This window comes from Acomys minous (assembly GCF_964271855.1).
Source record: "Acomys minous genome assembly, chromosome: 11".
Taxonomy (NCBI): Eukaryota; Metazoa; Chordata; class Mammalia; order Rodentia; family Muridae; genus Acomys; species Acomys minous.
In genome coordinates this window covers 98,153,403-98,172,773 of record NC_140492.1, presented here as the reverse complement: position 1 = coordinate 98,172,773, position 19,371 = coordinate 98,153,403, and the positions used below count along the sequence as shown (strand labels likewise).

Sequence of the window (19,371 nt, the reverse complement as noted above, 5' to 3'; positions counted from 1 at the left end):
AGTCACTGCTCTGCAAAGGATCCAGGATCCATTTCCAGCGCGCGCACGCACACGCTTACAACCCGGGCCCTCTGGCACTTGCAGAGGCCCAAGTCCAGAAATCCAATACCCTCTTCTGACCTCTGCCAGGCATGCACGTGGTGTACACACATGCATACAAAATCTAAAAAACTGCATAAAGAGCCTTACTGTATGTTTATAATAACCACTACCAGGGGAAAAAGCACCCTAGCTTACCAATAGAACTCTTCTCACAGTACACACACCAGCATGAAGTGCTAAGTGTTGCTGGGGAAGCAAACGCTCCAACACGACAACTTTCAAACCAACAGCTGAATTTTCATCAAATGTTATCAGCATGAATACACGCATGACCAACTGTCTATAGACAACTGCTTACTTTGTACAGATTAGAGCCAAATAAACAAAAGGCCACATACTAGGCAAAGAATTTTATTAACCTTTTCCAAACTTTATTCCCAGGCTTCTTCAGCTTAGTTTGCCGCAAAGAATGAATTGTGTATAAGCAAAAACTGAAAAGAGCTGCAGTGTCCAGGGGGCTTGGGCTTAAAAATATTAGAGATCTAGATTTTATCAGATCCATAAACAAAAGAATTTTAAAAAGCAGTCATGATATAAAATAGCAGCTCCTATAACTTCTGCAAGTGTCACTTTCTTCAGAAGCTGCCTCAATTCAGTTTGCCTCGTTCTTAGAAGCCTCATCAAAATTCTCCACCAGATCTAAAAAAGAAAACAGTAGACATCCTGAAAAAAAGCCAATTCTACAAATAACTTGCAGATATTTAAGGAAACACTAAAATTTAAAGACTTGTCACCTCTAGTGAGACACGGCCCACCTGGCAGTATTAGAATAGTGGTTCTCGACCTTCCTGAAACTGACAGCCTTCAATATTCTCAGGTTCAGGTGACCCCCCCAACCATAGGACACTTTGTCGCTATTTCATAACTGTAATTTTGCAATGGTTATGAATCGTAATGTAAATATGTGATATGCAACCCCCAGGTTGAGAACTGCTATATCAAAGTGAGCATTATACTTAAAGAACCTGTTTATCATTCAGCCTCCCTCAAGCCAATCCATTGGTCAACACAAAAGAACAGAATTGAGTTTTTCTTGGGTTCCAGAGACATTTGTCTAAAGTGGAAAATGTATGAACTTTTGATTCTTCCCCAGGACTGAAGTTCACCAACATAATTTAGTTAGACATGGTGTCACATGTCAGCATTCCCAGCACTCAAGAAGCTGAACCAGAAGGTTCTCCAATCTGAGGCAAGTCTGAGGTACATACTGAAACATAGTTTCTTTTTTCCCCCCCAGGTGGGGAGGTGAGGCCTTTATTTACAACCTGAAACATGGTTTCAAACAAACTACATAGAAGAGAAAAACATTGCAAACCAAATCACTTTTTTTTTTAAAAGAACATCAACCCTCAAGACATTTAAACCTCTCCATGTCTTTTCATAAACCGGTATGTTTCAAGGAAACTTCAGTTCCTTAGTGAGGCCCTCACATTCACTGACTTTAGCCCATCCCAGAATTTTTTCAGTTTTCTCCCTTACCTGGAACCTCATCATCATCATCCTCTCCAGTAGCAAGTGGTGCTTTTCCATCCACAGCTGTGAAAAAATGAAAATGTAACCAACCCATTTCTTTAGACCAATAAACAAGCTACAACTTGATGTCAAGTGACACACAAAGTTTCATCTATAGTACCATCAATAGGACATTTTGATTGTCATAAACAATACTCTGGGTACAGGTAAAACCACACACCAAATTATGGTCAGGTTTATTCTGGGAGGCAAATGAAGAGGCCAACCATTACTCTAAATATTCTGTGCATGGCATAAAGCCAATAAATATTCACTGAAATTAAAATATTAAAAAATTAAGGCAAACGTGGCAGCTCCCATCTATCAATCATAGCATTTCAAATGCAAAGGTACACTCCAGGCCAGCCAGGGATATATGGGAAGACCTACCTCAAAAAGCCAAGAAGGAGAAAAGCAAACAAAATGGCCAAATTTAAAGTGTCTTTCAACAGTTAACCACTGGGTCCCTTTTCCTTCCCCATTTCCTTTTTGAGATGTCGGGGACTGAACCCATGGCCTTGAATATGCAAGCAAGAACTATACCACTGAGTTTCACCACCTGGCCTATTAATAATAAAAAAAAAATAAAAATAATTAAAAAAACAAATACCACCACCAAACCAAAAAAATTGGGACAGTCTAATTTGTTCAGGCTTTCAACAGTTGTAATGTTCAGCCTCCCTAGTGGCTGGGATTTACAGCCATGGGCCATCACACCCAGATCACTTTCATCGAACAGAAAGAATTGAGATGGCACCGTTCTAACCCACACCACCATCAGTGGAACTTTCAAGTCTATTTAGGCTCTCAAAGTCCAAGATGGCCTCTAACATCTTGATGCCCTTCCTTAACAATAAAAACGTAAAATGAGTACGCATCTAAAACAGACAAGGAAACAGCAAGCCAGTATAAACCTCTTGACTTGCCTCTCCATTTCTCTTCAATTGCTAAGCACCCACATAAAGTCACACCACCTGTGATGTCTAACCATGGTTAATTGACACCCAGGAGGGAAGTCGGAACCTCAAATGAGGAACTGCCTCTGTCAGATCAGCGTGGGGGCATTTCTTCATTGCTAACTGATGTATGATGGGCCAGCCCTGGGTAAGTGCTGCTCCCGGGCAGGCTGACCTGGAATAAGAAAGGCTGCCCAGGGCCAAATAGTCAGTCCTGAAATCATACATATAAGTAGCATTATACAGACTGAACAGGTTATATTTAGGAACATCTATCCTGGCAATAACAATTAATGAAAAGAAAAGAAAACAAACAAACAAACAAAAACCATGAATCTAAAGGAGAGCAGGGAGGGGCACACAGTAGGGTTTGGAGTGGGAAAAGGGAGTAACGTAATTATAATCTACAAAGTAAAAGGCAGTAGATTGAGGCTGGGAGTGGGCCAATAAACAATATTCCTATAAGGCTCCTTCCTGCCTTGGCTTTAATTGATTATGGACTATAAAGAGCAATGTAATAAAAACAACCTCTTTCTCCTCAAATTGCTTTTGGTCATGGTGTTTATTACAAAAGAAATCAAACAGAACACAACCTGTTGTACTTGTAACTCAACAAAATCCCTATCAAACTATAATTTGAAACACCAAAATACTGGCAGTTATCATCTCCGTCAACAATAGCTGATTATGTGTGTGTGTGTGTTTAAAAAGCCACCAAACACAAAGACTGTAAATAAGGAGACGGGATGTTAGTTTTAGTCTTCTTTTTCTGAGACAGCATGCCCATAGCCCTGGCTGGTCTTGAACCCAGTAATTTTCCAAGTTCAGCCTCTCAAAGTGTTAATAAGTGTGGGTCATCAGGTCCAGCTTGACAATTCTGAATGTTAAGTACCAGCAAAACTCAAAATCAACATTTTTTCATTTCTAATAATGATAAGAGCTTTAGGTTGATTCAAACCTAGTTAAGCTGGTAGAAAACAACCATCCACTAAATCAAGGATGATGACCACAGAAGAGGTAGGCACATCACTACAGCCAGGACAGGCAGTTAAACGTGTGTTATTCTTACAGGTGTAAGTTGGCTTTCCACATCTAAAGACATTCTTAGCAATTCTGACCCTGAGCTCACATAAATGTGCTGCTAAGTAGCCAGCCAAGTACAATGATACTCACATTGTTTGGGCAGAGCTTCAGCCAGTCTCCTTAAACTAGTCAGACTGTCTGCACCAAGCTGGTTGAGGATGCTGGGGAGCATTTCTGTCAGCTGCTTTGTCTCAGCGTGGCCTGTAATAGTGAAGGTGTTTGCTGCCAGAGATGCCTGAACTTTAGGGTTGTTAAAATGGATCACTGTCCCTTGGTTTGTAAACATGTTCACCTGTAAAGAAGAAAATATAATTATTATAAGTAACGATTCTTAAGTAAAGATTCCTTTAAAATCAATAATGTTTTTATTAAGCAAAAACTAAAATCTAGCCAATTGATACAGCTCTCCCCTTTGAAGCACAGGGAGCAATTTCTCTGAGTAGCTTTCTGGCTTCACAATCTCCCCAACAGCTTGTTTAGTTAACGAGGCAGAAACGCCTTCAAAGATACTCAAACATCTACTGGGGCATAAATACATTGCTAGCGGCAAAGCAAGACAACCACTTAAAATATGATCACTAAAACTTCCTAGCCACATCAGTTTTGACACTCACCTCTTCAATACCAGAGATATTGTTTACCCCTAACTTCTTTAAGGAGAACTGCAGTTTTTTATCATCTGCTGTGGCTGTTCTGTGAACCACCTTCTTCTTTCTGCGAGCAGTTCCCTAGGGGAGGAAAAGGGCAAACAGCACATTTATACCACAGTGGCTCTTTTCTAATTCTTCTCAGATCCCTGCTTCTGCTCTAGACAGCTAACCAGATGGCACATGGTGGCATAACCAGATGGGAAATGCCAGCACATGCTGTACAGTCCTAGAACTCAAGAGGAAGCAGAGGCAGGTGGATCTCTAAGTTTGAGGTCAGCCCAGTCAACACAATGAGTTCCAGGCAAAACAGTGAGACGCAGTTTCAAATAAAAACAAATACATAATACAAATTAAAAGGTAATTATCAAACCCACAAACTAAGAAGTTAAAAAGTCAAGTTAAAATGGAAGTTAGTTAAGGGAAAGGAATGGCCTACGAATTCTTGATAAGCACTAGTCTGTCAGCTGCAAACATGTTTTTTTTTACAAGTCATTTTTAAGTCTTTTAAAAAGTGACCAAATGTGGCCCCGTGTCACCTAAGCTAAGCCTTTTGTTTTTAAAGAAACATCAAGACCTTAATTTTCACAGATGGAATAATATACAAAGTAACCAATGAATCTGTATACAGATGTCTTTTCTAGCCAAGAGTAGAAAGTTCTCAACCCATAGTGGTCTCCTCAACAAATAAACCTCTTTGATGTTCCTTAAAGGAGAACAGACTAGGACCCTAGTGCATCTATAAAAGCCACCCCACTTCCCAGCCAGGGCTTACCTCCCTCCCTTGAGAAAATTTTTTCTTCTCCCCATGTAAAAGGCTCTTCTCAAGCACCAGCTGAGAGGACTTCCACAGGCACCACTGTCTTTCCTAGTTTACATAACCCTTTTTCTTAGTCAGTTTTCAAAATCCTGTTCAAGCCAGTATCTGACCTGTCTTCCCTCAACTCTGCACTAGTTGTATGACATGCTAACTTATTTCCAACAGCAGACTATGAAAAGACCAAGCACAATACCACCAGAAGAAATTTAGATTCTAAAATATAGGCTACCACCTATAGATTCCACACATTTCACAAGTGCAGAATTGACTATTAAGGATTGTCGGCTTTCCCATTAGACACTGAAAAGGGTCTTGAACAATATTCACCCAAAGCATGCAAACCTACCCCTACTTTTCTCTAGGGTTAAACTCACTAAACCTGTAAGTAAGGTTTCTTAAAAGGTTCAGAAAAAAAATGTTCCCATAGTATGACTGGAAACATTTTGTCTTAGGTCAACAACGACTAGATACAAAGTCTCCTGCTGCAGTAACTTGGAAGGCGGTGCTCACAGGCCAAGCCCAGTGACTGGAGTACAACCTTGCAGGGGGCACAGCACTTCAGAAACCACAAGAAAACACACCCAACTTGTTCCTAGCACCTGAAGGCCACCTTAAGATAAAAAACCAAAACAAAGTAAAAAACCAAGAAATATCTAAGGCTAACCATGGATGGAAAAGGAAGACTACAACTGTCTGCAAAGGCCAGTCAGGATATTAACTGCTGGCCAAGTCCCCTAATTTAGCAGAGCTGTGTCTTACTTAACCTATGTGCAACACTTGGTTATCTTGCAGAATATCATACTGAATGTAAATGTTAAAGTTAGGACAATTGAATGGGTATTAAACTCGTGCTATGGAAGCTCCACAAGTTTTACCAAGTAAAGGCATGCTGTTTCAACAAGCTACCACACCTTGTTAAACACCAGGAATGTGCAAACACAATACAGGAAACCAGGGAGAGCTTCATCTGGAGCGGACTTCTGACTAAAAAAGCCAACACCAGGTTCAATGGAGTCTTCATTAAGAGCAGTATCCACCAAGAGGAACCAATCTGCCAACACATTTTCATTCTCCCACTGTGGCATAATTACAAAGGCAGAAGAGCAAAAACCACGTGCCTAGGTAGTATTTTCCAATCCAAGACCAGCTGTTCATGAGCTCCAAAAATACATCAATTAAGGAAGGTATCCTCAAATAGCTTGGAAAAAGACAATTATCCTGTTCAGCATATAGTTCAGAAAGGTCTTAATTAAAAAAATAAGCACCTAATCATTAAGCAGAATAGGAAAAACCAATACAGTCAGGTAACTTATAAAAGAAAAGAAAACAAAACAAAACCAAACATGGCCTGGAATGCAGTTCAGGAGGTGAGAGCTTGCCTAGAATGTACTAGAACCCATGGTGGATTTCAGCACAGCTTAAACAACAAGCCCCCCCCCCCGACCAATTCCCCCATTAATAAAATTATTTCTGTTCTCCTTATATGCTGTAGATCTTGAACACCATGAAAGTAAAGCAACATTTTTAAGTGTTGATTTTCTTCTCTACCTGCTTACCTTCCCCCTCGCCCGTAAATATACAGCCTCCACGTCTCTTTGTTATCTGTCACCCCCGCCCCCCATAGATTTGCTAGTTTTGCTAATTTCCCCTGCCAGGTAAAGTGGCAGAACAGTGCGAGAAATGCAAAGGGAATTAAAAAAAACAAAACAAAACAACACAACAAAACCCATCAAACTTACTTTCCCACCAATGCGCACTTGTGCCTGCAGCTTGGCGAGTTTTTCCTGGTTCATGATCGTTTCTTTCATCTAGAATGAGAGGAAAATCCTCAGCAAAGAACGGTCGGGCTCTCCCCAGCATTCCGTTCCAGGCTCGTTATTTCCCCCGACACCCTCAAGGAGGACGTCCTCCGCAGGCTGAGGCCTGGATCCCCAACTAACCCCCTCCTTCCCAAAGCTCCAAAAGTCGGCTCCGAGCCAGCCGGGAGAGCCCAGGCACTCTCGCCCCTCCCCTCCCCCCCCGACACCCCCATCGACACACAAGCACCCCCCACCCCCACCCGCGGCCCTGGCCCGGCTCGGCCTAGCCAGCGCCCGCCCGGCCCGGCCGCTCTCCGCAGGCCTCGCGGTACCTGAGGCTCCTGTCCTCGGGTTCCGCCGAGAAGTGGAGGAAGAGACAGCGTCGCCTCGACCCCGGGGCAGCCGCCCCTGGCTCGCCCTCGCCCCCGAGAGTCAGCCTGGGCGGGAGCGCCAGTCCGTCGCATCGCTTTCCACGCCTTAGCCCAGTCCCTCCCTGTCTCGCTCCTGAACGGGAACTGCCCGCCCCCGCTCCCGTCCTCCTCCCACGCCGACGTCCACAGCCTTTTTGTACCTTGTCGGAGTGGAAATGGGGCCGCGCGGGGGACTAGGGTTCGCGCTCAGGAGGTCTCGGGCGGACCAGCTGAGATAAGGCGCACACACGCGGGGACGCAAGATGGCAGCTAGAGGAAGGCCGGAAGTAACGAGACGCCACTTCCTCCGGAACTCGGGGAGCGGGCTTGGCGTCGCTGCGCATGCGCAACCAGGGCCCCCCTCGGCGTGGGTGCTGGTCCAGTGGGCGGCTCGTTCTCTCCTTTCGTCCCTCGGCTTGCTGAGAGCATCACCGGAAAGCTGTGAGCTGCGGACCTGCGGGTGGTTCTGGGAAAAGCCATGGATAGATTAGACAGGGGGGCGCGTAGTCAGTCGGCCCGATGTCCACCCTTAGGGCGTGCAGCTTTGCTCAGTAGGCAAATTGTCTTCTCGATGCCGGGTGTAAATATAAAAAGAACAACTGTCAAAATAAAAAATCTGTGGAGCTAATGCTGCTTTCCAAAATTAGGTGGCTTGGGTTATGTGGACAGTGGGCGATTCAGAATTTCTTGAGAGCGTGCTCAGAATGCAAATCGGAGCTCCACTCCTCGGAGCAATTTCATCTAGTCCAGGTCGGAAACCGGTTAACAATCGACTTCTGACCCCTAAACTTTCTACTCCACTTCCATCGCGTACTTAACTCTATAATAGGCAAACACGTGACGCCATGATAGCGATTATGAATCATTGCTCACAAGGGAGCAAACTTTACCTTGACTAATTCAATCAGATGAATTTGGGGCTGTGTGCTTGGAGATAAAAGCGTGGGTGTGAGTTAAAGTTGGCCGAACACCAGTACAAATTGTTTGTGTTTCATTGGGTTTGTCAATTTACGAGTTGTTGTGTGGTGTGGTAGTTGCTTTGAAAAGTGTCCTGGGTAGGCTGAAACTCACAGCTATCCTCCAGCCTCGGGGCCTCTCTCCCAGTCCAGTGCTGGGATTGCAACCCCATACCTAAGACAACCTTAAAAAGCATCTACTATATGAAAAAAAATGGAAGCTTAAATAAAAATTGTGTGGTCAGCCTTCTTGCAATCTCAGCTATGAAATGGTTTTGAATATTCAAAAGTGAAAGTATGTTAGAAGTTTTAGAGAGAATACAATTTATCTGGAAAGCTGGAGTAAATGCATACTCTAGCTAAAATCAATCATTTTCTTTACAAACATTTTTTACAAGAAAGTTTATTGCAACAGTGATACAGTGATGTGTCGTTAGAAAAATCAGGAGGGACAACTAGGTTGCTTTGTAGAATAATTGTAACAGTTTCTTTTTCCTTGAAACAACAAAGAACAATGTTTCTTTTATCCAACCCAAGTTTATTACAGAAAATGGCGCTGGGGTCTAGGCTATACAATTGCCCATCCTAACCATAAAAATCCAAATAACTGAGGTGAGGCAACAGTATCCATTGTTATAGAGAATATATAAAACATATGACTATTATATGTGACGTGTAAAATGTAGAACTAATTCTTTTAAAATAAATGTATATGTATAAAGTCTTTTACCCTTCATATTATATTGGGGGCATGTGAACCTTCCTAGCTATGATATTTTCTGATTTTTAAAAAATAAAGCTCTACCTATGTAAATGATACCTGCATCACTTTTATACCTATATTCAAGAAATGTGGTTTGTTTTATATTCCCTTATTTTTTCATGGTATTGAAGACTTGTACAATCTTAAACCATCAAGGACTTCCTAACTCTAAGGGAAGACAATATTTATTTTTACTCTTATTGTTCGCACTTGTTTTGTGCACTTTGGGGACATCAGATTTTGCTAATATTTATATACCTGTCTTTTAAAAGAATAACCAAGGGCTTTGTTGTTTTACTTCCTCCAAGAGTCACTATGTTGCAGTGTTACCTCAGAATTGCCATTTCCCACATGCTCCCAATGTCTACAGCAAATGTAGGATTGACTCCCAGCCTTTTTCTAGACTTGCTTTGTAGACCAGGCTGGCCTCGAACTCACAGTGATCCACCTCCTGAGTGCTGGGATTAAATGCGTGCGCCACCACGCCTGGCTATGCTTAATTCCTAAGGGGAGTTATGGCTCAGAAGAAGTTTTGAGACGTGCCTGAAGGTGAATGTCTCCATGCTTTTGGGGGGTGTGTGTGTGTGTGTGTGTGTGTGTGTGTGTGTGTGTGTGAGAAGGGCTGAGAACAACTACTGAGCGTTGATTCCTTTCCCTGTGGATCTTAGAGATTGAACTGAGGCTGTCAGGGTTATGGGGCAAATGTGTTTCTCCTGAGCCATCTCACTGGCCAGGGTCCTGTGCTCTTGGTTGCCTGGAAACCACAGTGCACATCATCCATTAAACTTCATTTCATTCTCCTTCAAGTATCTCTGTCTCTGCCACATTAATAGCTATATGTTATCTCTCCCACGCTCAGGAAACCTTGCTTAGACACCTTTGCTCCATTAAGTTACTATCTCTTTGTCACACTAAACGGGTTTTTTTCTTTTGTATGTTTGTTTGAATTTTTGTTTGTTTGTTTGTTTTTTCTTCTCCAAATCTTCCATTTGATGCCAGTTAGTGCTTTCACTCACATCCACAGTATATTTCCCACCAGGAAAAGAACCCTGGGAGTACTTGGGGCATTCCTGAGGTGGTCAGTACAAACCTTGGCCTGATGCAGAGGAACAGTCAGTCAATCCCTAGCCTGGAAGGATAATATGTTCTTTCTCGTCCCCATTTCTCCTTCCTAGCTGGACTTCAAGTCCAGAGACCTTGGAAAGTAGATCTTATTGTACGGTGTCATAAAATACACTTAAGATAAACAAGCCCAGGCCTCCTGGCAGCAGTGCAAGTACTGGCTGGTCCAGTAGCCTGACCTCTGACTCCAGACTGCTGGATGTGGTGTAGATTTATGACGGAGCAGAGGAAGCTCTTCTTTGCTCTGTCACGGTGCTTAAACTAGCCTCTTCCCTCAGTCCTGTTTGCTGCAAGGACGTTACTAAGAGTGGGTGGGTGAGAGCTGAGCACACATTGTCCGTTGACATCACGTTATGGGTTTTAATGCAGTGAAATAAGTCACTTGGGGCCCATTTCCACACTGGGACAAGAAAAAAACAAGAAATGTGTGTTTCACCCCTCAGATGGAGACACCCTACAAGATGGCCCAGAGCAAAGGCCAAAGCTCAAACTACAGACCTGAGCTACTGCTGAGGTTGACTTGCCAGGACCACATAAGCCAGCTCTTCTCTTCCAGCCCAAACCCTAGCCCATCAGACTGTTGTAGATTTCTTCCTGAGAGGCAGGAACATCTGCAGTTAGAGAGGGCAGCTACTGAAGGAATTCAGGAACGTGTGACTGAGTCTGACCCTAGAGTCAGAGAGCTGCCAGTTTTACATGTCCCTTTGGACCTCACAGGGAAAAACAGCAGGATCTTCTTTCTTCATGGAACTCTGGCTCAGACCTCGGCTCTGCTTTATCTAAGGAAAATCCTTCAGGCTACCTAACTTGTCCAGAAATCAAGGGGTGGAAACATGGGCAGCACCATCCATTGTTGGCTTTTGACAGAACTGGCTTTGTCCTCCTACAGTGTTCATTCTCTGCTGGCTTAGAGGCTTTAGTTGCAGAAAGGGAGGCAGCTTCACCTGAAGAAATAATAATGGTTTTGCTGAGCTGAAAATTACCGCTTGGATACTCTGGACTCCTTGTGCCTCTGAGTCAACAGACAAAGAAGGAAGTTGAGAGTGTTGGCGTTGGGCGGGGTACTGGCTACTATCCCACACCAGGTAAGGAAGAGTGTGTCTGGAAAATAGAAGGTCCCTAGTAAAGGTTTAGGTCACTCCACTGGGTAAAGGACCACACCAGCTCAAGTTGTCAAAGGGAACAGGAATATGCTGTGTAGTAGTAGATAATTATAAATATCATCTATGACCACATGGCAAATTATAGAAGTGAAAATTATAACTACTTGTGGCTTCTTTTTTTTTTTTTTTTTTTTTTTGGTTTTTCAAGACAGGGTTTCCCTGTGTAGCCTTGACTGTCCTGGACTCACTTTTGTAGACCAGGCTGGCCTCCAACTCACAGCGATCCGCCTGCCTCTGCCTCCTGAGTGCTGGGATTAAAGGCGTGCACCACCAAGGCCCAGCTCTTATGGTTTCTTTTTATGAGCTAGTGTGCATGTGTATCTGTAGTAGGGTAGATGTTTTTCCTCCCAGTCCCAAGCTCTTGGAATAATGACTCATGATACTCAAAATATATTTACAAATACCCAGGCCATATAACTAGGCTCTTCTCTGACTAGCTCATATGTTGCAGGATATTTGGTCCCATTGTGACCCCTAAGATTGTGAACTATACAAACCTGTCTTTGATCCCAGAGACTGTGAACTGTGAAATCCTGTCTTTTCTTTATCACAGTTGAGCCCTAACACATTCCTTTAATCCAAAGACCTTCCATTTATTGTAAACAGGAAATTAAGCTATGGTTCAGCAGGCCCTAGCACACATCTTTAATCCAAGAACTTTCTGTACACAGGGTTTAATAAAGTTAACTCTAGGTCAAGAGGTAGAGCAAGAGAGGCAGGTGGATCTCTATGAGTTCGAGGCCAGCCTGGTCTACACTGCGAGTTCCAGGACAGCCAGAGCTGTTATACAGAGAAACCTTGTTTCAAAAACAAAACAAAGCTAAACACTCAAAGACATAAAAAAAAAAAAAAAAAAAAAAAAAAGAGCTGGTTGGTGGTGGCACATGCCTTTAATCCCAGCACTCGGGAGGCAGAGGCAGGTGGATCTCTGTGAGTTAGAGGCCAGCCTTGTCTACAATGCAAGTCCAGGACATCCAAGGCTACACAAAGAAACCCTGTCTCGAGAAACCAGGAAAAAAAAAAAGAAAGAAAGAAAAAAGGCAGAGTAAGAAATCAGCTGACCCAAGAAGAGACTTGATACCCTATGAGCATATAAAGGGGGAGGAAGTTCCCCTCAGCCACAGTCATAGGGGAGGGGAGTAAGGGGAAAATGGGAGGGAGGGAGGAATGGGAGGATACAAGGGATGGGATAACCATTGAGATATAATAAGAATAAATTAATAAAATAAAATTTATAAATAAAAAAATCAGCTGACAGGGATTAAAGAATGGGAGGGGCTTTGAGTTGAACAGTACTTAAGGCAAGAAGGAAGAGGAGGAGCTCTTTAGCTTTGAGCTCTTGAGCTTTGAGCTAGCAAGCCTTTGGCCTTGGGTTTTTAGTGTTTGGTTGTTTTTGTTTTGTTTTGTTTTGGCCTTTTCCTCCTGGGCTGCCAGCTGAGGTAGTGAGCCTTTGGGGCCCTTTCCATTGGGGTGTAAACTGAGTAGGAAGGTCAGCTGGGTGCTTTCTCTACCTCTCTGAGCTAGCAGGTTTCCACCCAAGCATCTGGCTCTTGAGTCTTCATTGGTAAAATCAAATGATTGGGATTTTCTTTATTTAAAAAAAAAAACACTCACAACATAAAATAACTCATTTGTACTAATCTACACTCTACCATGTAGCTGATTACCTCTGCTCAGTTACCATAAGTCTGTCTTCCTCACATCTTCCCAGGCGAATCTCCTGGCCTGGCTGTATCCCAGAATCCTTTCTGCCTGCTGGATGCCCCACATTCTATTCTACTCTTCCCTATGGGCCATAGTTTTGTTTTGTTTTTTAATTGACAGGCAATGTATTCATACAATGCAAAAGATATTCTCTCTACAATTCCCTTTTTTTAGTCCAATGAAAGGATCCTTTTCTTCCATAATAAAATACACACAATATGAACAACTATGAAATCCATCAGGTAAGAACTACATTCATAATGTCCAGTCCATTTGTGCCTGGCAACCTTGGGGAAAGTATTCTATTATTTATTCTATCTTGATGAGTTCAGAGTTCTGTGCCTAAATCGCTTTCTATCATAACTTGCATTATCAACCTAAAAACATTTTCTAGATCTAAAAACATTTTTTTTTTCAAGACAGAATTTCTCTGTGTATCAGCTCTGGCTGTCCTGGAACTCGCTCTGCAGTCCAGGCTGGCCTCAAACTCATGGAGATCCACCTGCCTCTGCCTCCCAAGTGCAGGGATTAAAGGCGTGCACCACCACCACCTGCCTAAAAACATCTTAAATCCTAAACAACTTAAGTTTCATTGTAAAATTATCAACCTTCTTTGACATTTGAGAAAGAATAAATATTACCTGTGTATGCAGGAAATTCAGACAAACAGCTTCCAATACTATAGATTTGACAGACAGCTGGCTGCCTGTACAGTCCCCAAACTTTCTTTACAACATTAGAGTATCAATCTTCAGCCTTCTGGGTCAGTATATCTGACAGGCATATTTATGAAGTAGGAATTATGAAGGGCTGCTTACCCTGGCTTGGCAGAACTTGGCAGTCGACTTGCCTGTGTCCAAGTTTTGCACATTTCAGACAGCATTCTGTGTGCAGAGGGAGCAAGGGGAGTTTTTGCCCAGTGGCTAGCTTGCCACAGTTGGAGCAAACTCCATCAGGAGATTCTTTGATGCTCGTCTTCTTCTTAGAAGTCCAATGGAGTGCTGCCAGGTCTCAATGTCAAAAAAAAAAAAAATCCTTAAAATAGTAAAAAACATCTTTTTTTTCTTTTTTTCTTTTTTTTTCTTTCTTTCTTTCTTTTTTTTTTTTTCGAGACAGGGTTTCTCTGTGTAGTCTTGGCTGTCCTAGACTCACTTTGTAGTCCAGGCTGGCCTCGAACTCACAGTGATCCGCCTGCCTCTGCCTCCCGAGTGCTGGGATTAAAGGCGTGCATGCCTGGCCTGTAAAAACATCTTTAAATGCCATATTTAGTTGGTGTCTGAGGTTTCTGAAGACTATTATAAATATCATATCTAAATATGCAAACATTGCTTGTTTCTAGCTACTATCTGTTTAACCTAAGAAGCATATTTCTGTAATAAACTAGACTAGTATCTAACATGATTGTGAGTTCCATTATCTATTAATCTACATTATGTAATTATCCTAAACAGTTGGTAATAGTAGATTTTAAAAGGACTAGAATTTTACATTGCTTTTTTTTGGGAGGGTTAGTTTTTTGAGACAGGGTTTCTCTGTGTAACCCTGGCAGGCCTGGATTCCATTTGTAGACCAGGCTGGCCTCAAACTCACAGAAATCTTCCTAACTCTGCTGCTTCCTTGGTGCTGGGATTAAAGGTGTGCGCCACCACACCTGGCTCACATTGCATTTTTTAAATGAGTTCCGTAGGCACAACACCTTATACAAGAGTTGAAACATGCTTACATTATGCATATCAAAAATAACTTTAAAAATATAATAACCACCGGGTGTGGTGGCACATGTCTTTATTCCCAGCACTTGGGAGGCAGGAGCAGGCAGATCGCTGGGAGTTCAAAGCCAGCCTGGTCTACAAAGCGAGTCCAGGACAGCCAAGGCAACACAGAGAAACCCTGTCTCAAAACAAACAAACAAACAAAACCCCCAAAAAAACCAAAATGAAAACAAAACACACACACCATACACACACACACAAAACTAAACAAAGAAGAATGAAGCATAAAGCAATTTAAGAAGGCTAGAGTAGCCATTATGGGGCTGGAGAGATGGCTCAGAGGTTAAGAGCACCACCTGCTCTTCAAGAGGTCTGAGTTCAATTCCCAGCAACCACATGGTGGCTCACAACCATCTATAATGAGATCTGCTGCCCTCTTCTGTAAAGCACTCATGAAATAAAGAAAGAAAGAAAGAAAGAAAGAAAGAAAGAAAGAAAGAAAGAGTACTAAATCCTCTTGTATGCAGGAAGTGTTCTTTGGTTCCATCAAATAACAAACAGTGTGACATCTGCTAACCTGTTAAAGGGAGTGGGGACCTAAACTTAGCACTCTGAATAGCATCATTATCTGTGCAAGTTTAAACAATAGTTTTCTTTCCTTTATGGTGATCGAAACTAATTTGCTCTTTTTCGGCTGTGATAATTTCAGTTGTGAGAAGGTGGCTTATCGGTTAACAGAACTTGCTGCTCTTGCAAAGGAGTGAGGTTTTAGTCCTAGCACCCACGTGGCAGCTCTGTCTGTAACTTGGGTTATGTGCCTTTTCTGGCTTCCAGAGTCCCAGGAAGCCATGGGTCCCAGGGTCCCATGCATGTGGTGTGTAGACACACGAGCAGGTAAAACACTCATGCACATTTTGTTTTGTACTTTTTCATTCTTTCTTTCTTTCTCTCTTTTTGTTTTGTTGTTGGTTGTTTTTGTTTTTCCCGAGACAGTGTTTTTCTGTGGAGCCTTGGCTGTCCTGGACTTGCTTTGTAGACCAGGCTGGCCTCGAACTCACCGCGATCTGCCTGCCTCTGCCTCCCAAGTGCTGGGATTAAAGGCGCCCAGCTTGTTTTGTGTTTTTTTCAAGACAGAGTTTCTCTGTGTAACAACAGCTCTAGCTGTCCTGGAATTCACTTTGTAGACCAGGCTGGCTTCAAACTTACAGAGAACTGCCTGCCTTTGCCGCCCAAGTGCTGGGATCAAAGACGTGCACCACCACGCTCAGCTACAGAATTTTTTTAAATTTAATTTTAATTTATGTGCATTGGTGTGAAGGCGTCAGATCTTGGAGTTACAGACAGTTGTGAGCTGCCATGTGGGTGCTGGGAAGAACAGGCAGTGCTCTTAACCACTGAGCCATCTCTCCAGCCCCCCAGAATTTTTTTTTTAAAGATGAAAAAAGGAAGTTTTCAAAGTTACTTATCTGAATGATCTTAAATTGGTTGATTCAAAAAATGCCAAATGGTTATGACGATTTATTTGCTACTTGAGCATCTCAGAAGCTGTGAAGACACCTCAGAAGGAATGACTAAATTTTCACAGCTGTGAATTCAAAGAAATGGCAAAGGATGAGACTACAAGATAAGGAACGCTTCTGAGGGCACTGGAAGATATGCTGAGGACCTGGAGATTAACCACAAAGTGAATGGAGGATTCTTGAAAACTGCTCAGTAAGAGAGCCACAAAAAAATTGTCTGTTGACCTGTGGAGATGGTTCAGAAGTTAAGAGCACTGACTTCTTCCAGAAGTCATGAGTTCAATCCCCAGCAACCACACTGTGGCTCACAGCCATCTATAATGTGATCTGATGCCCTCTTCTGGCCCACAGGTGTACATGCAGGCAAAGGGCTGAGTAATAACTAAATAAATCTTTTTTTTTTTTTTAAATGTATGTTGAGTCACCCTGTGGCCAGTAAGGCACCATCTGGAGGATTGAAATATATATATATTCCAAAGATCTGAGTGGGGACAAAACAGGGGACTCCAGGCTTCTGAGATCAACAGGAATGCAAACAAAGCACTTCTCATTTTTTATTACTAAGCAAGTAAAACACGAGGTGATATTTACAGTTAGCTTAGCAAATACAAGTACAGTGACAGGACACACCTGGTGTTATGTCTTATCATCTTTGGTCATGTGAAAGAGCCAAGAACCCAGACCTTTGTCCGTGCTTTCAAGTGCATTCATCCATCATAGTTTACACAATTCTTTCTAAGAGGCCACCTTGAAGGAAGAACATTCTGAACTCTACCCTATCCGTATAGTTCATACTAAGTTCACAGCTTTCTGACACAGGCTCCCATGGACATCTCCAGCATGGAAGCTGTTTTAGGGTCAGGTAGAGTAAATTCACAAATAGGTCTAGTTTTAGATAATCAAAGTTCTTTTGTTTTTTGTTTGTTTGTTTGTTTTTTGTTTTTATTTATTTATTTATTTATTTTTGAGTCTGGGTTTCTCTGTGTAGCCTTGGTGTCCTGGACTTGATTTGTAGACCAGGCTGGCCTCTAACTCACAGGGATCCACCTGCCTCTGTCTCCCAAGTGCTTTGTTTTTTATTTTTTAAAGCTCAGATTTTGGGGTTAGAGAGATGGCTCAGAGGTTAAGAGCTCTGTCTGTTCTTCCAGAGCTCCCGAGTTTAATTCCCACCAACCACATGGTGGCTCCCAGCCATTTATAGTGTCATCTAATTCCCTCTTCTGGCCTGCAGGTAGAGAACTGTATATTCATTAATAAATAAGTCTTTTAAAAAAAAAATAAAGATGAGATCTCATTATAAGTGGCTGTGAGCCACCATGTGGTTGCTGGGAATTGAACTCAGGATGTCTGAAAGAGCAGTCAGTGCTTTTAATAACTGAGCTGTCTCTCTAGCCCTTGTTTTTTTGTTTTTCTGTTTTTGTTTTGTTTTGTTTTGTTTTTGAGACAGGGTTTCTCTGTGTAGCTTGGCTGTCTTGGACTTGCTTTGTAGACCAGGTGGGCCTTGATCTCATAGACATCGGCTTACCTCTGCCTCTGCTTCCCTGAGTTCTGGGATTACAGGCATGCACCACCACATCTGGCTTAAAGTTCTTTTTAAAAATTATTTTAAGTGTACAATGTTTTGTATGGTATGTATGTATGTATGTACATGCACCATGTGCTCACTTGGTGTCTCAGGAGATCAGAAGAGGGCACCAATCCCCTGGGACTGGAGTTACAGACAGTTGTGAGCCACTACATAGGCACGGGGAACCGAACTTGAGTCCTCTGCGAGAGCAACAAGGACTCTTTCTTAATGAATAAACCATCTCCAGCCCTCAATCCTCTTTTTGATGAGCTTGGTCTATCCCTTAAATCAGTGGAGGCATCTGAAATGAGTACGGTAGGTTCTTTTAAGAGCTTTCAACCCACTGTAGCTGACCGATGCAGTTTAGCCATGAACAAAATCGCTGCTTTAGAAATATAAGCTATGGCACCTCTATAAATGCTTTAGCTATGTCATGCTAAAACTTTATAAGAAAGTTATAATATAATATTACTGATATGATAATAGGTATTGAAATATGAACATTGAAAGCCAGAACAAATTGTCCTTATCATCCACATAATTCAGGTAAACTACTTCACACTCCGGGTCCCACCACATCCCAATGTACAACTGGTGACAAGTTGCTATTCCTGACAGAGACTGGCCCAGGCATGACTGCCAGCTGCTCAGAAACAGTGGCCACACTCGGTTGTAGGACCATATGCAAGACATCTGTCTCCTATTAACTAGGATCAAAATAAAGCTCTGCCTGAGAGCTGACTTAACGTAGAACATGTAAGCTAAACAAAGGTGGCCTGTTGCCTGGTTAGCTAAGTATCCATGACAAGATCTCCCACCTTCTCAACAGCTGGAGGAATCAAGGCCTTTCAAGATTCCCTTAGTTTTTTTCAACTATCTCTTTAGACTCCCCTGTTCTTGACCTTAGATTCTTTAATACACCTTCAGCATCCTCTCACCCATCACCCGGAAGCTCAGAAAAATTTCTTTTTCTTTTTTTTATTTTCTTTTCTCTTTGTTTGAGACGGGTTTCTCTGTGTAGCCTTGGCTGTCCCAGACTCACTTCGTAAACTAGGCTGGTCTTGAACTCACAGTAATCTGCCTGCCTCTGCCTCCTAAGTGCTACGACTAAAGGTGTGCGCCACCACTGCCCAGCTCTGTTGGTTTATTTAAACAAGCCTTAAGCACAATAACTGGGCAGGTATGATTTCCACTAGTTTTCTATGCTGGTCTGGCTACCTCCCAGCTGCATTCCCCAAGTCACTTGCCAATAAGTCATCCTGTCTGAGCTAGATCTGCTCCATCAAGCCACGTTCTCTTTATCTTTTTCCTTCTCTTTCTGTCCCACTTCCTCCTCCCCACCTGGTGGTCCCTGCCTCAGACCCAAGTCCATGCACAGAACCTCTGCCTGTGTCTATTCTGCCCACTAACTGGCCTTCAGCAACTTTAACCAATCAGAGAACATTGGGGAGCAAAATTTACGCAACATCGCTTGGTGCATACCTAAGAGGCACTCGACTAGACTGCAACCAGATCTCGGGGGCCAGCATTTAACG

The 19,371-nt window shown here is 42.7% G+C and overlaps 1 protein-coding gene across 2 annotated transcripts; it reads right to left on the bottom strand.

Annotated features, from left to right (window-relative positions):
• Window positions 1–437: 437 nt before the first annotated feature.
• Window positions 438–7,648, bottom strand: BTF3 (basic transcription factor 3). Of its 2 annotated transcripts, none has more exons than XM_084801655.1 (6): window positions 7,491–7,648; window positions 6,860–6,928; window positions 4,268–4,381; window positions 3,744–3,945; window positions 1,582–1,638; window positions 438–741 (listed from the first exon to the last, which is right to left on the bottom strand). In XM_084801655.1, exons 2-6 carry the CDS (start codon window positions 6,926–6,928, stop codon window positions 695–697), a joined length of 489 nt encoding a protein of 162 aa, XP_084657781.1. In that variant the 5' UTR covers window positions 7,491–7,648; the 3' UTR covers window positions 438–694. The 2 variants fall into 2 exon arrangements, with proteins under 2 accessions (XP_084657781.1, XP_084657780.1); XM_084801654.1 differs by lacking the exon at window positions 7,491–7,648 and adding an exon at window positions 7,252–7,459.
• Window positions 7,649–19,371: the final 11,723 nt, after the last annotated feature.

Coding starts and splice junctions, on each gene's coding strand:
- BTF3 (XM_084801654.1), bottom strand. CDS start 7,383: ATGCGACGGACTGGCGCTCCCGCCCAGGCTGACTCTCGGGGGCGAGGG. Junction 4,382..6,859: donor AAGTGCGCATTGGTGGGAAA/GTAAGTTTGATG, acceptor TTCCTCCCCTAG/GGAACTGCTCGCAGAAAGAA. Junction 3,946..4,267: donor ATATCTCTGGTATTGAAGAG/GTGAGTGTCAAA, acceptor TCTTCTTTACAG/GTGAACATGTTTACAAACCA.